The 13,466-nt window shown below is 43.6% G+C and overlaps 2 protein-coding genes across 2 annotated transcripts; both read left to right on the top strand.

Moving 5' to 3' along the window:
• The first annotated feature begins 764 nt into the window (after positions 1–764).
• On the top strand, positions 765–1,592 carry LOC140878314 (uncharacterized). The gene has a single exon (XM_073281917.1). The coding sequence runs from the start codon at positions 765–767 to the stop codon at positions 1,590–1,592; it is 828 nt and encodes a 275-aa protein (XP_073138018.1).
• Positions 1,593–1,781: 189 nt separating this feature from the next.
• LOC140878313 (uncharacterized) lies at positions 1,782–2,735 on the top strand. The gene is made up of 3 exons (XM_073281916.1): positions 1,782–2,027; positions 2,112–2,201; positions 2,292–2,735. Exons 1-3 carry the CDS (start codon positions 1,782–1,784, stop codon positions 2,733–2,735), a joined length of 780 nt encoding a protein of 259 aa, XP_073138017.1.
• The last annotated feature ends 10,731 nt before the right edge of the window (positions 2,736–13,466 follow it).

Here is a 13,466-nt window from a genome sequence, read left to right as displayed (position 1 = left end):
AGTTGGTGGACTCCACATCCGGGTGTGAGTTGCTGAGCTTCATGGATGCATACCAGGGCTATCATCAAATTTCTTTAGCCCTGGAAGATCAAGACAAAGTCAGCTTTGTCACCTCGGGAGGTACTTTCTGCTACGTAGTGATGCCATTTGGTTTGAAAAATGCAGGAGCTACGTATCAGCGGATGATGGACAGAGTGTTCTGGGAACAGGTGGGTCGAAATGTGGAGGTATATGTGGATGATATATTGGTGAAGTCCAGGACCCGGGATAGTTTCTTACCCGACTTGGAGGAAACCTTTGCGACAGTTCGGCGATATGGGATCAAATTGAACCCGACTAAGTGTATGTTTGGGGTGAAAAATGACAAGTTTCTAGGGTTCATGGTCACTGAACGGGGGATAGAAGTCAACCCTAAAAAAGTGAAGCTGTTGCGGGAAATGCCTTCACCAACATCTATTAAGGAGGTACAGCGATTAACCGGCCGGATTACAGCCCTGGCTCGGTTTATAGCTCGATCAGCTCATCGCAGCTATCATTTTTTCCAAGTGTTGCATAAAGCCCTGAGGTTTGGCTGGACTGAGCAATGCGAGCAGGCCTTTCAGGAGTTGAAGGAGCATCTGGCTAGCTTGCCTATCTTGGTTAAGCCGGAACCAGGGAAACGATTGTGGATATATCTATCCACTACAGAAAAGGCGGTCGGCACTGTCTTGATAAAAGAGGAAAAGGGAGATCAGAGGCCTGTGTACTAAGTCAGCCATGCTTTGATGGGGACGGAAGTTAGATATACGGAGATTGAGAAGATGGCCTTGGCTCTAGTAATAACGGCCCGGAAATTGAGAGCTTATTTCTTGTCTCACCCGGTAACTGTTCTTACTAATAGCCTCCTGGGGCGCATTATGACTCATCCAGATGCCTCGGAGAGACTCGTGAAATGGTCGGTGGAATTAGGAGAATATGATATTGAGTACCAGCCACGTAAGGCCATCAAAGCCCAGGCTTTATCTGATTTTTTGACAGAGGTGGCCGTTTTTGGCCAAGAGAAAGTATGGAGGGTTTTTGTAGATGGAGCAAGTGGTGTTGGAGGCAGTGGTGTGGGGATCATCCTGATCTCACCTGCCCAAGAGAAGATTGAGATAGCCGTGAAGCTAGACTTCCAGGCCTCCAACAACGAAGCTGAATACGAGGCTGTGATAGCTGGGATGCAACGAGCCCGGGATGTCGGGGTAAGTCATATCATAATTTATTCTGACTCTCAGTTGGTTGTTCAACAAGTAAACAAAATCTTCTGTACTCGAGATGAGAAATTGATAAAATATTGTAAGATGATTGAAGAGCTCGGGGCCAGTTTCAACACTTGGAGTATAGAGCAGATACCCCGGGAAGAAAATAGGGAAGCAGACGCCTTGGATAAAAGAGCGGCCGTGGGGGAAGGTGATAGTAGAGAATCCCTTATGCAAAGGGAAATGGTGGCTGCCATAGAAGCCTGGGAGCCGGTCCTCCAAGTAAACACATGGAAGGCCCCGATTGTCAAGTACCTAACTCAGGGGAACCTCCCGGGGGACGAAGGACGAGCTCGGATCATACGAAGATAGACAGCCAGGTTTGCTATCTTGGGAGGAAGCCTGTATAGGCGTACCTACCATGGCCCTTTGCTCAAATGTTTGGGGGAAGGAGAAACCGAATATGTCTTGCGGGAAGTGCACGAGGGATGTTGTGGAAACCATGGAGGGTCCATGAGTCTGGTCTGAAGGGTGTTGCTGTTAGGATACTGGTGGCCCACTATGCAGGCAGACGCATCCAAGATTTCCCGATCTTGTGAAGGATGTCAGAGGTTCGGAAATATACAGCATAGCCCGGCAAGCAACTTGAATCCGATATGGGCATCTTGCCCCTTTGATCAATGGGGTCTGGACATAGTGGGACCTTTTCCACTAGCCCGGGCACAGAAGAAGTTCTTGTTGGTAGCTGTTGATTATTTTTCCAAGTGGGTGGAGGCAGAGCCTTCGGCGAAAATAACAGAGGCCGAGGTGATGAAGTTTTTATGGAAAAGCATAGTATGTTGATTTGGGCTACCGAGAAAGCTGGTCTTTGATAATGGCAGGCAATTTCAGGGCCAAAAATTGGCAGACTGGTGTGCCGAGATGGGCATTAAGCAGGTTTTCACCTCAGTCGCCTATCCTCAAAGTAATGGCCAAACAGAGGTAACCAATCGTACTATTGTTCGATCTTTACAGGCGCGATTGCATGAAATGGGGAAAGATTGGGTTGAAGAGATCCCGAGTGTGTTATAGGCCTATCGCACCACCCCACACACTGCAACACAAGAATCACCTTTTAGCCTGGTATATGGGTCGGAGGATATTTTTCCAGTAGAGATCGGACAGCCTTCAGCTCGGATTAAAGCATATGAGGACACAGACGAAGGAGCACGGGCACAAGAATTGGATCTCATTGAAGAACGAAGAGAGAAGGCGGCTCGTAGAATGGAGGCCTACAGAGCTCGGGTGATGAGAGCCTATAATCAGAAGGTCAGGCCTCGGGAATTCCAAGAAGGAGAATTTGTGTTGAAAAGAGTTAATCCAGCAGGGGAAGTAGGGAAGCTAGATGCCCGATGGGAGGGACCGTATGAGCTTATCAGAAAAGTCGGTGCTAATACTTGGTACCTACAAGACGACCAGAGACGCCCCCTCAAGCGACTATGGAATGCTTTACATTTGAAGAAGTATTTTGTGTAATGATTTGTATTCAATGTTTTATTAATGAAGGAGTTTTATCATGAAAGAAGGATTTCCATTATATAAGCCCGGGAGGTTCCAGGCCCCGGCACCCATCATAAGCCCAAGGCATATATAAGCCCTTGGCATTATATAAGCCCGGGAGTTTCCAGGCCCTGGCACCCATCATAAGCCCAAGGCATATATAAGCCCTTGGCATTATATAAGCCCGGGAGGTTCCAGGCCCCGGCACCCATCATAAGCCCAAGGCATATATAAGCTCTTGGCATTATATAAGCCCGGGAGGTTCCAGGCCCCGACACCCATCATAAGCCCAAGGCATATATAAGCCCTTGGCATTATATAAGCCCGGGAGGTTCCAGGCCCCGACACCCATCATAAGCCCAAGGCATATATAAGACCGGGAGGTTCCAGGACCCGGCACCCATCATAAGCCCAAGGCATATAAAAGCCCTTGGCATTATAAAATCCCGGGAGGTTCCAGGCCCCGGCACCCATCATAAGCCCAAGGCATATATAAGCCCTCGGTATTATAAAAGCCCGGGAGGTTCCAGGCCCCGGCACCCATCATAAGCCCAAGGCATATATAAGCCCTTGTCATTATATAAGCCCGGGAGGTTACAGGCCCCGGCACCCATCATAAGCCCAAGGCATATATAAGCCCTTGGCATTATATAAGCCCGAGAGGTTCCAGAGCCGGCATCCATCATAAGCCCAAGACATATATCAGCCCTTGGCATTATATAAGCCCGGGAGGTTCCAGGCCCCGGCACCCATCATAAGCCCAAGGCATATATAAGCTCTTGGCATTATATAAGCCCGGGAGGTTCCAGGCCCCGGCACCCATCATAAGCCCAAGGCATATATAAGCCCTTGGCATTATATAAGCCCGGGAGGTTCCAGGCCCCGGCACCCATCATAAGCCCAAGGCATATATAAGCCCTTGGCATTATATAAGCCCGGGAGGTTCCAGGCCCCGGCACCCATCATAAGCCCAAGGCATATATCAGCCCTTGACATTATATAAGCCCGGGAGGTTCCAGGCCCCGGCACCCATCATAAGCCCAAGGCATATATAAGCCCTTGGCATTATATAAGCCCGGGAGGTTCCAGGCCTCGGCACCCATCATAAGCCCAAGGCATATATAAGCCCTTGGCATTATAAAAGCCCGGGAGGTTCCAAGCTCCGGCACCCATCATAAGCCCAAGGCATATATAAGCCCTTGGCATTATATAAGCCCGAGAGGTTCCAGGACCCGGCACCCATCATAAGCTTAAGGCATATATAAGCCCTTGGCATTATATAAGCCCGGGAGGTTCCAGGCCCCGGCACCCATCATAAGCCCAAGACATATATCAGCCCTTGGCATTATATAAGCCCGGGAGTTTCCAGGCACCGGCACCCATCATAAGCCCAAGGCATATATAAGCCCTTGACATTATATAAGCCCGGGAGGTTCCAGGACCCGGCACCCATCATAAACCCAAGGCATATATAAGCCCTTGACATTATATAAGCCCGAAAGGTTCCAGGCCCCGGCAACTATCATAAGCCCAAGGCATATATAAGCCCTTGGCATTACCTACTCTTTTATTTATATATATCAGGCATTAAATAATGGATAACAAGAACAGAGGAGGTACATTGACAACAGATTATGAGAGGAGGGGCTCCTACGGCCCAATTACAAATAATAATTCAAAGTGCGGGGTTATTAGAGGGACCGGCATCTGCAGTTGTCTGACTCGGTGCAGCCTTCGCATTTTCAGCTCCTTGGGTGGCGGGCAGGGAGTCGATGGCCTTATCCAAATCGGGAAAATGTCTCTTGTCAGAAGACCATAGGCCAGCTTCCTCAAATTGATCTCGGCATTTGTAAAATCCGACCTGGAAAAAGGTGTACGATCTATCCACCACTGCCTCTTGAAACTCAGCAGAAGATAGGAAAGTTGCTTTGAGCTCTTCCTCTGACTTCAGGCGAGTTTCCAGAGCTGACACTGCTTTCTTCGCTTTATCCCTCGCACTGGCCGCTTCAGCTTGAGCCGCTGCAGCTCGGTTTTCAGCCGCCCTCAACTCATCCGTAGTGGTGGCTAGAGCATCTCGAGCCTGTCCTAGATCAGCTTTAGAGCGGGCACGGTCTAGCTGAGCAGAGTGAAGACCTTGCTCGGCTGCCTCCAGGGCTGAACGGAGACTAGACGCCACTTGATCATGACTTTGTTGTGCCATCATCAAGTCCTGTTCCAGTTTTTTTATCAACTCCGCGGCAGCCCAAGACTTCTCAGCTTCTACGTGTGCCCGATCAGTCTCAATCCGACCAAATTTGGTCGCATCTTCATAGCTGTCCACCAGCATATGCAGTTCCTGAAAGCAGAGGTATTAGAAATAGAAAACAGAACACGTTCGAGACTAGGAGAAGTAAACTTACGGATATAACCCGGTTGGTGCCCTCGAAATACTTCACGTTCGGGTTTTGGTTATAGAGGTGAAGCTGTTCCGCAGAAATCAACAGGTCCTTCAGCATCCGCACTCCCCGGCCAGAGGCCCTGGCTTGGAATATATTTTCTCTCGCACCGAAGGGACTAGATCCCTGGGCAGCCTGGTAAAAGGGGGCCAACGGGGGGAAAGAGGGAGAGAAAGGAGCCACCTCTTCTGGGTCACTAAGAATGACCATTTCTGGCTCCTCTATGGCTTTCCTCTTCCGCGTCAAAGGAGAGGAGGGACCGGCAGCAGAAGGAGCCTGATCATTCGTCCACCCTGCCTCCATAGATGGAACTGGCAGGGGAACAGTAGAAGTTGAAGGAGCGGGGACCTCGGGGGTGACCACTGTAGTGGCAGCCTCCTCACCTATGGCTTGTTGAGCCCTGTGTTCCTCCGCTAGTTGAAGGACTCGGGTCTTTCTAACTGTCTCTGCAGCCCTGGCTTCTTCCTTTTCCCGGGCAGCTGCCTTCTCGGCTGCCCGTTTCTGAGCAAAGGCATGCTTCATCAGTCGAGATTTTTTCTTCTTAGGCGGGGCTGGGGATGCTGCGCAAAAATGATAAACATCGGTACATTAGAAACAGCATGTAAGAGAAGCAAATACATGGTAACAGTAAAGCATACCAGGGACTGGGGCCGACTCATCATATTCATCAATAATCCGGTCAACCGGATCAGTTACCCAGGCACCCAGCCCGTAATCATTCAAACTTTTTTCCTCAAGGAGAGGGGCTGAGGGAAACTTCTGGTTTTCCACTAGCTCTTGGGTTCGGAGGTAGGGTTCCTCCAACTTATAATTTTTAGGGAGCTCGGGTTGAAGAGGAAGGGCCGTCAAGAATTGGGTAGGTCTGGTTCGGGCATCGGGGAGTTGAATATAAAAAAATCTTTCTTTCCATCCCTTCCACGAGGACGGGGTATCATCTAGAAACCGGGCATTCTGCCGGGCATTCAAAGAGAAAGCCATATCCGTGAAACGACAGGCATAATAGTAGTGAAAGATGAGAGGGGTGATGGCTAAGTTGTTCGCTTTGAAAAGAACGTAAGTAAAAAAGGCAGCCATCATACGGAAGGCATTGGGATGAAATTGGTTCAAGGGAACCTTGTAAAAAGAAGCAATTTTGTAATAAAAGGGATGAATAGGGAAACGAAGCCCATTCCTGAGCTGTTCCCTGAAGAAGGTATAAAACCCCTCGGGCGGCTGGTCAGCCCGGCCTAGGGGCCCCGGAATGAGAATAGAGTACGCAGGAGGAATGTTACCCATAAGCCTAAGTTCCTCTATGGATTCTGGGTGGAGGGTACTGGTAAAGTGGGAGAACCAGAGACCTTCGGGGTTTGGTTTCGGCAAAGGAAGGAGAGGCCCAGGGTTGGATATTTTAGCCTTACCCTTATCCTTAGAAGGCCCGATTTTAGCCTTCTTCGGACGAGATGAGGAGGGAGCTACTATGTATTGGACATGGGAGGTGACAGGAGGGGGAGAATCGTGGCGTAAGGCCTCGGATTCTATATCAGAGGAGCCACGAACGTGGCCACCGGAGGTTGAAGATGTGGAATTTGACATGTTCAAAGGACAAGAAAACTTTAAGGTAAGATAGACAGAAAACTTACAGAAGAAAGCAAGCTTGCTACGCGTAGTCGCCGGAGCCGGAGAAGCTTAGAAGCAGGGAGGAAATACGTGAATAGGGAAGTAAAGAAAAAGTAAAGAAAGGGGCCTTGTTTTTATAGGCGAAGAGCTTTAATGCTGGCCGTAGATGAAAAGATGATCGAAGGATAAGGGTGATCTTGGGAAGTTGAACCGGGCAGCGTAATGATGATGCGGGCAGTCGAAAGGACAGGTAACGTCCTCTGACACCTGCCCGTCTTTTCAAATTCTAGGGTTAACGTCAGCCCTAGAATTTTTGGACATTACTGGACGATACCCCCAGAAGGCCGGGGTAGCAAGGCTTTGAATAGCCAGGGGCAGGACTGTAAGTCAGGACAGCGAGTAAGATTCTAGCCCGACTATTTTTGGGATGAGTAGTGATGCCCCGTCAAGACAGGGGAGCAGGGCCATGAATGCCCCGGGGAGCAGGGACATTAAGAGTCAAGGATTACAGGGTTGTATTAAAGCAAGGGTGGCGGAACTGTAAGTCAGGACAGCGAGTAAGACTCTAGCCCGACTATTTTTGGGATGAGTAGTGATGCCCCGGTAAGCCAGGGGGGCAGGGCCACGAATGCCCCGGAGTGGTAGGGCCGTATTAAGGCAGCCCAGTAGCCTCAGAAGCTCGAAAAACCAGGTCTGCAGGACTTATATAAATCCCGTGTTTTAGGGGCATGATCCCCACGATTATCATCAACCCGAGCTTTCCGGGTTCATCGCACGTGACAGGCAAACATGGGCAACTACCACATCCACGATCTAGATCGTGGCCACTATCCTGGAATTGCAGAGTGACACTCTCACTCCAAGGCCTTTAAATACCTGGTCACAGATATTTGTAGAGGTATGTTCACCTAAACTTCAAAAGTACTATACTCATTTCTCTAAAAAGCTCACTCTATTTTTAAGTCTGACTTAAGCATCGGAGTGGCCCCGCCGGAAACTCCTCCGACGCCCCACTAACGTGCTTTTTATTCCTTTCCTTGGTGTGCAGATCATCTTGATTAAGGAAGGGCAGCTCATATATTACTTTCATTAGCCCGGTCACCACGTCAGGCCCACAACACTACCCTGATAGCCCGGGCCCTGGTTTTACAAACCATCATCAAATATAAATTTATAAGACGTTGTAATATCTATATTTTATCATGTTCCAATTTCGAGATTCAATTATAATAATATTTTTTTTCAAAAAAAAAAAATCCACTTAATGTTGAAATTGTATAACTTGATATATATGTAGATGGCAGTAAATTTGAAACCCAATCGAATTTTGTCCATTTATGTGAATAAAAAACTAGCTTGAAATGTATTATCCTAGAATCTATCAATCCAAGTGCAACCTTGATATTACATTACTATATATCAAATCAATGGTTCATTTCAACTTACTTTTACAGACATTACCCTCATAATAGATCTAATAGTCCTTATTTATCAATACATGCGGGGCCCATTAAAAAATAATGGACCTCACATTTATTGATAAATGTCAATCGTTAGATCTATGTCAAGACAGTGCCTGTAAGGTAGGAGATCTAACTTACTCACATCAAGATACGTGAGATTATCTCGTTCTCTCTTTCTCTTGGAACATTACGACTATGGCTAATTTATAATGTAGATAGATTAGATGGCTCTAAAATTAATAAAGACTAGTAGATGCATGGGCTAAAATATCTAAGGTTGCGCTTGGATTGAAATATTTCAAATTCATGGATTTCGATTATAATTTTAGTGTTAACAATGAAATATAGAAAAATATCAAATTCATAATTTAATTATTTACACATTACTTAGATGGATTGAAATGGATTTTAAATCACCACTTTATTGAATGAACTTAAAATCCATCTTAACTACCATGAATTACCATATAAACATAAAAGAAGTGGATTTGATGTTTGTGGTGCTACTTTCCTAAACAACAAATCCATGGATTTGAAATACTTATATCCAATAAGAGAAATCAAACTTCAGCTGGAGCCAAGTAGATTTTTTATTAGATTTTAGAGGATACCAAAAATAATTTTAAATTACAATTACAATTAAATAATATCTATCAAACAAAATCTTAGAAAAATGTAACATTAATGATAAAAATAAAAATAATTTGTCTGAAATTGTCACACTACTATGAGTTTTCCCCCAAAATAGATCGATAAATTAAAGTCAAGCATTGCCTTTATTTTTTTTAAATGCATTGTGGTTCGCGGATTGTGACGGTACGCCGAAAATGAGAGTGAGATGCCACCGGTTCAGGTTCGCCGTTGAACTGGCGGTCTAAGGTGGAGCCACGTCGTTCCGTCCCGGCCCCTAAACTTTGGGAAACACGCTTGCGCTAATTGTACATTGTGCTCTACGTTTTGTACTCCCGGAACTATATTGTCAAAATGATTGCAATCAGTTTTGTACTCCCAGAAACTATTTTGTAACTATATTGTGGATTTCCTTGTCAATATTTTCTTGAGTCTATCTCTCGTATAGGGTTAGCTCAGTATAAATTATTTGAGTAACCTAGTTTTATAGGTTATTGTGTTAATCCGAGATTCATTCAATATACATCAGAGATGACGGTTTCGGATCCCCTATTATTAAAAAACCAAATATTTAGATTGCAACACTATAAAATATCGCCATTAACTACATTGAAAGGGAAACAATGATTAAAGAAGAAGTTTAAGATATTTTTAATATGATTGACTAAATTAGCTAGGTTTTGAAAGTTCGGTATTTATATTTTCTTTCTGGTATTAATTAATTAATTAATATTTCCTTCATATGCATGAAAAAGGTCCAGTACTCTCGCTGTCTTTCAATAACTTTGAATTTTGTGTAATTTGTCCATGGATATTATTATTATTTAATAAATATTATATATATATATATATATATATATATATATATATAGAGGTGTTAAAATGGGTTAGGCTCGTCGAATTGGCCCGCCCCGCCGTTCAAAATTGGTGGGTTGGGCTGAAAATTTCCCAATCCACCTAAAAGGTGGGCCGGCCCGCACCGCCCCGCCTAAAGGTGGGTTGTGGTGGGTTGCGGGTTGGCCCGCAAAAACCCGCCAATTTACATGTGAACCCGCCTGGTTGGCCCGCCCCGCCACCTAAAATAGATGAGTTGGTTTGATGTTTTCCCAACCCGCCTAAAATGTGGGCCGGCCCGCCCCGCCCTGCCTAATGGCGGGTTGCGGCGGGTTGTGGACCGGTCCGCCCCGTGGCCCGTTTTGACATCTATATATATATTATTCTTCCTCTTAATATTTTTTTAATTTTTAATGAAAAATTAAAATACATAAAAGAAAATTGGAAAATATAATAAAATATTCCTCTTCAACAATTAACCTGGTTTCTTTTTCTCTAGAAATTCAAAAACAATCATAGTTATTATAATTATTTCTGAAATTCATTATAGGGTTTTCGCAACACAAGAATTGATATTTTAATGGATCTTAATACTTATTTTATTGAACAATTTATTACCAAAACTACCACGATTTTTCAACAACATTGAACAGTTGCATGCAAATAAATTTTGACGTTAACATACAACAGAAACAGATGGACATTAATTCATTAACTATGCATTAACTAGTTATGGAGCCAAATTTTGTAGCGAGATGCCTATGATAATGATGATTTTTTAGATTATAAAATGTTGAAAGAAGAATTATTTTTTGAATATATTATTCTCCGTACATGAAAACCCTTTTGCTTCCTCTATATATATAATTGGTACCCGAATCCCACTTTTCTCATCTTCAATTCTTTTGATCCTTTCTATTAACTATTAAATTCCTAGCTTTCTAGCAAAAGTGAAATATGGAATTTGACATGTTCAAAGGACAAGAAAACTTTAAGGTAAGATAAACAGAAAACTTACAGAAGAAAGCAAGCTTGCTACGCGGAGTCGCCGGAGCCGGAGAAGCTTAGAAGCAGGGAGGGAATACGTGAATAGGGAAAGTAAAGAAAAAGTGAAGAAAGGGGCCTTGTTTTTATAGGCGAAGAGCTTTAATGCTGGCCGTAGATGAAAAGATGATCGAAGGATAAGGGTGATCTTGGGAAGTTGAACCGGGCAGCATAATGATGACGCGGGCAGTCGAAAGGACAGGTAACGTCCTCTGACACCTGCCCGTCTTTTCAAATTCTAGGGTTAACGTCAGTCCTAGAATTTTTGGACATTACTGGACGATACCCCCAGAAGGTCGGGGTAGCAAGGCTTTGAATAGCCAGGGGCAGGACTGTAAGTCAGGACAGCGAGTAAGATTCTACCCCGACTATTTTTGGGATGAGTAGTGATGCCCCGGCAAGACAGGGGAGCAGGGCCATGAATAACCCGGGGAGCAGGAACATTAAGAGTCAGGGATTACAGGGTTGTATTAAAGCAAGGGTGGCGGAACTGTAAGTCAGGATAGCGAGTAAGACTCTAGCCCGACTATTTTTGGGATGAGTAGTGATGCCCCGGTAAGCCAGGGGGGCAGGGCCACGAATGCTCCGGAGTGGTAGGGCCGTATTAAGGCAGCTCAGTAGCCTCAGAAGCTCGAAAAACCAGGTCTGCAGGACTTATATAAAGCCCGTGTTTTAGGGGCATGATCCCCACGATTATTATCAACCCGAGCTTTCCGGGTTCATCGTACGTGACAGGCAAACATGGGCAACTACCACACCCACGATCTAGATCGTGGCCACTATCCTGAAATTGCGGAGTGACACTCTCACTCCAAGGCCTTTAAATACCTGGTCACAGATATTTGTAGAGGTATGTTCACCTAAACTTCAAAAGTACTATACTCATTTCTCTAAAAAGCTCACTCTATTTTTAAGTCTGACTTAAGCATCGGAGTGGCCCCGCCGAAAACTCCTCCGGCGCCCCACTAACGTGCTTTTTATTCCCTTCTTTGGTGTGCAGATCATCTTGATTAAGGATGGGCAGCTCATATATTACTTTCATTAGCCCGGTCACCACGTCAGGCCCACAAGACTACCCTGATAGCCCGGACCCTGGTTTTACAAACCATCATCAAATATAAATTTATAAGACGTTGTAATATCTATATTCTATCATGTTCCAATTTCGAGATTCAATTATAATAATATTTTTTTTCAAAAAAAAAAAATCCACTTAATGTTGAATGTATAACTTGATATATATGTAGATGGCAGTAAATTTGAAACCCAATCGAATTTTGTCCATTTATGTGAATAAAAAACTAGCTTGAAATGTATTATCCTAGAATCTATCAATCCAAGTGCAACCTTGATATTACATTACTATATATCAAATCAATGGTTCATTTCAACTTACTTTTACAGACATTACCCTCATAATAGATCTAATAGTCCTTATTTATCAATACATGCGGGGCCCATTAAAAAATAATGAACCTCACATTTATTGATAAATGTCCATCGTTAGATCTATGTCAAGACAGTGCCTGTAAGGTAGGAGATCTAACTTACTCACATCAAGATACGTGAGATTATCTCGTTCTCTCTTTCTCTTGGAACATTACGACTATGGCTAATTTATAATGTAGATAGATTAGATGGCTCTAAAATTAATAAAGACTAGTAGATGCATGGGCTAAAATATCTAAGGTTGCGCTTGGATTGAAATATTTCAAATTCATGGATTTCGATTATAATTTTAGTGTTAACAATGAAATATAGAAAAATATCAAATTCATAATTTAATTATTTACACATTACTTAGATGGATTGAAATGGATTTTAAATCATCACTTTATTGAATGAACTTAAAATCCATCTTAACTACCATGAATTACCATATAAACATAAAAGAAGTGGATTTGATGTTTGTGGTGCTACTTTCCTAAACAACAAATCCATGGATTTGAAATACTTATATCCAATAAGAGAAATCAAACTTCAGCTGGAGCCAAGTAGATTTTTTATTAGATTTTAGAGGATACCAAAAATAATTTTAAATTACAATTACAATTAAATAATATCTATCAAACAAAATCTTAGAAAAATGTAACATTAATGATAAAAATAAAAATAATATGTCTGAAATTGTCACACTACTATGAGTTTTCCCCCAAAATAGATCGATAAATTAAAGTCAAGCATTGCCTTTATTTTTTTTAAATGCATTGTGGTTCGCGGATTGTGACGGTACGCCGAAAATGAGAGTGAGATGCCACCGGTTCAGGTTCGCCGTTGAACTGGCGGTCTAAGGTGGAGCCACGTCGTTCCGTCCCGGCCCCTAAACTTTGGGAAACACGCTTGCGCTAATTGTACATTGTGCTCTACGTTTTGTACTCCCGGAACTATATTGTCAAAATGATTGCAATCAGTTTTGTACTCCCAGAAACTATTTTGTAACTATATTGTGGATTTCCTTGTCAATATTTTCTTGAGTCTATCTCTCGTATAGGGTTAGCTCAGTATAAATTATTTGAGTAACCTAGTTTTATAGGTTATTGTGTTAATCCGAGATTCATTCAATATACATCAGAGATGACGGTTTCGGATCCCCTATTATTAAAAAACCAAATATTTAGATTGCAACACTATAAAATATCGCCATTAACTACATTGAAAGGGAAACAATGATTAAAGGAGAAGTTTAAGATATTTTTAATATGATT

The sequence above is a fragment of the Henckelia pumila genome, chromosome 2 (assembly GCF_033568475.1).
Source record: "Henckelia pumila isolate YLH828 chromosome 2, ASM3356847v2, whole genome shotgun sequence".
NCBI lineage: Eukaryota > Viridiplantae > Streptophyta > Magnoliopsida > Lamiales > Gesneriaceae > Henckelia > Henckelia pumila.
This window is presented reverse-complemented; position numbering and strand designations above follow the sequence as displayed.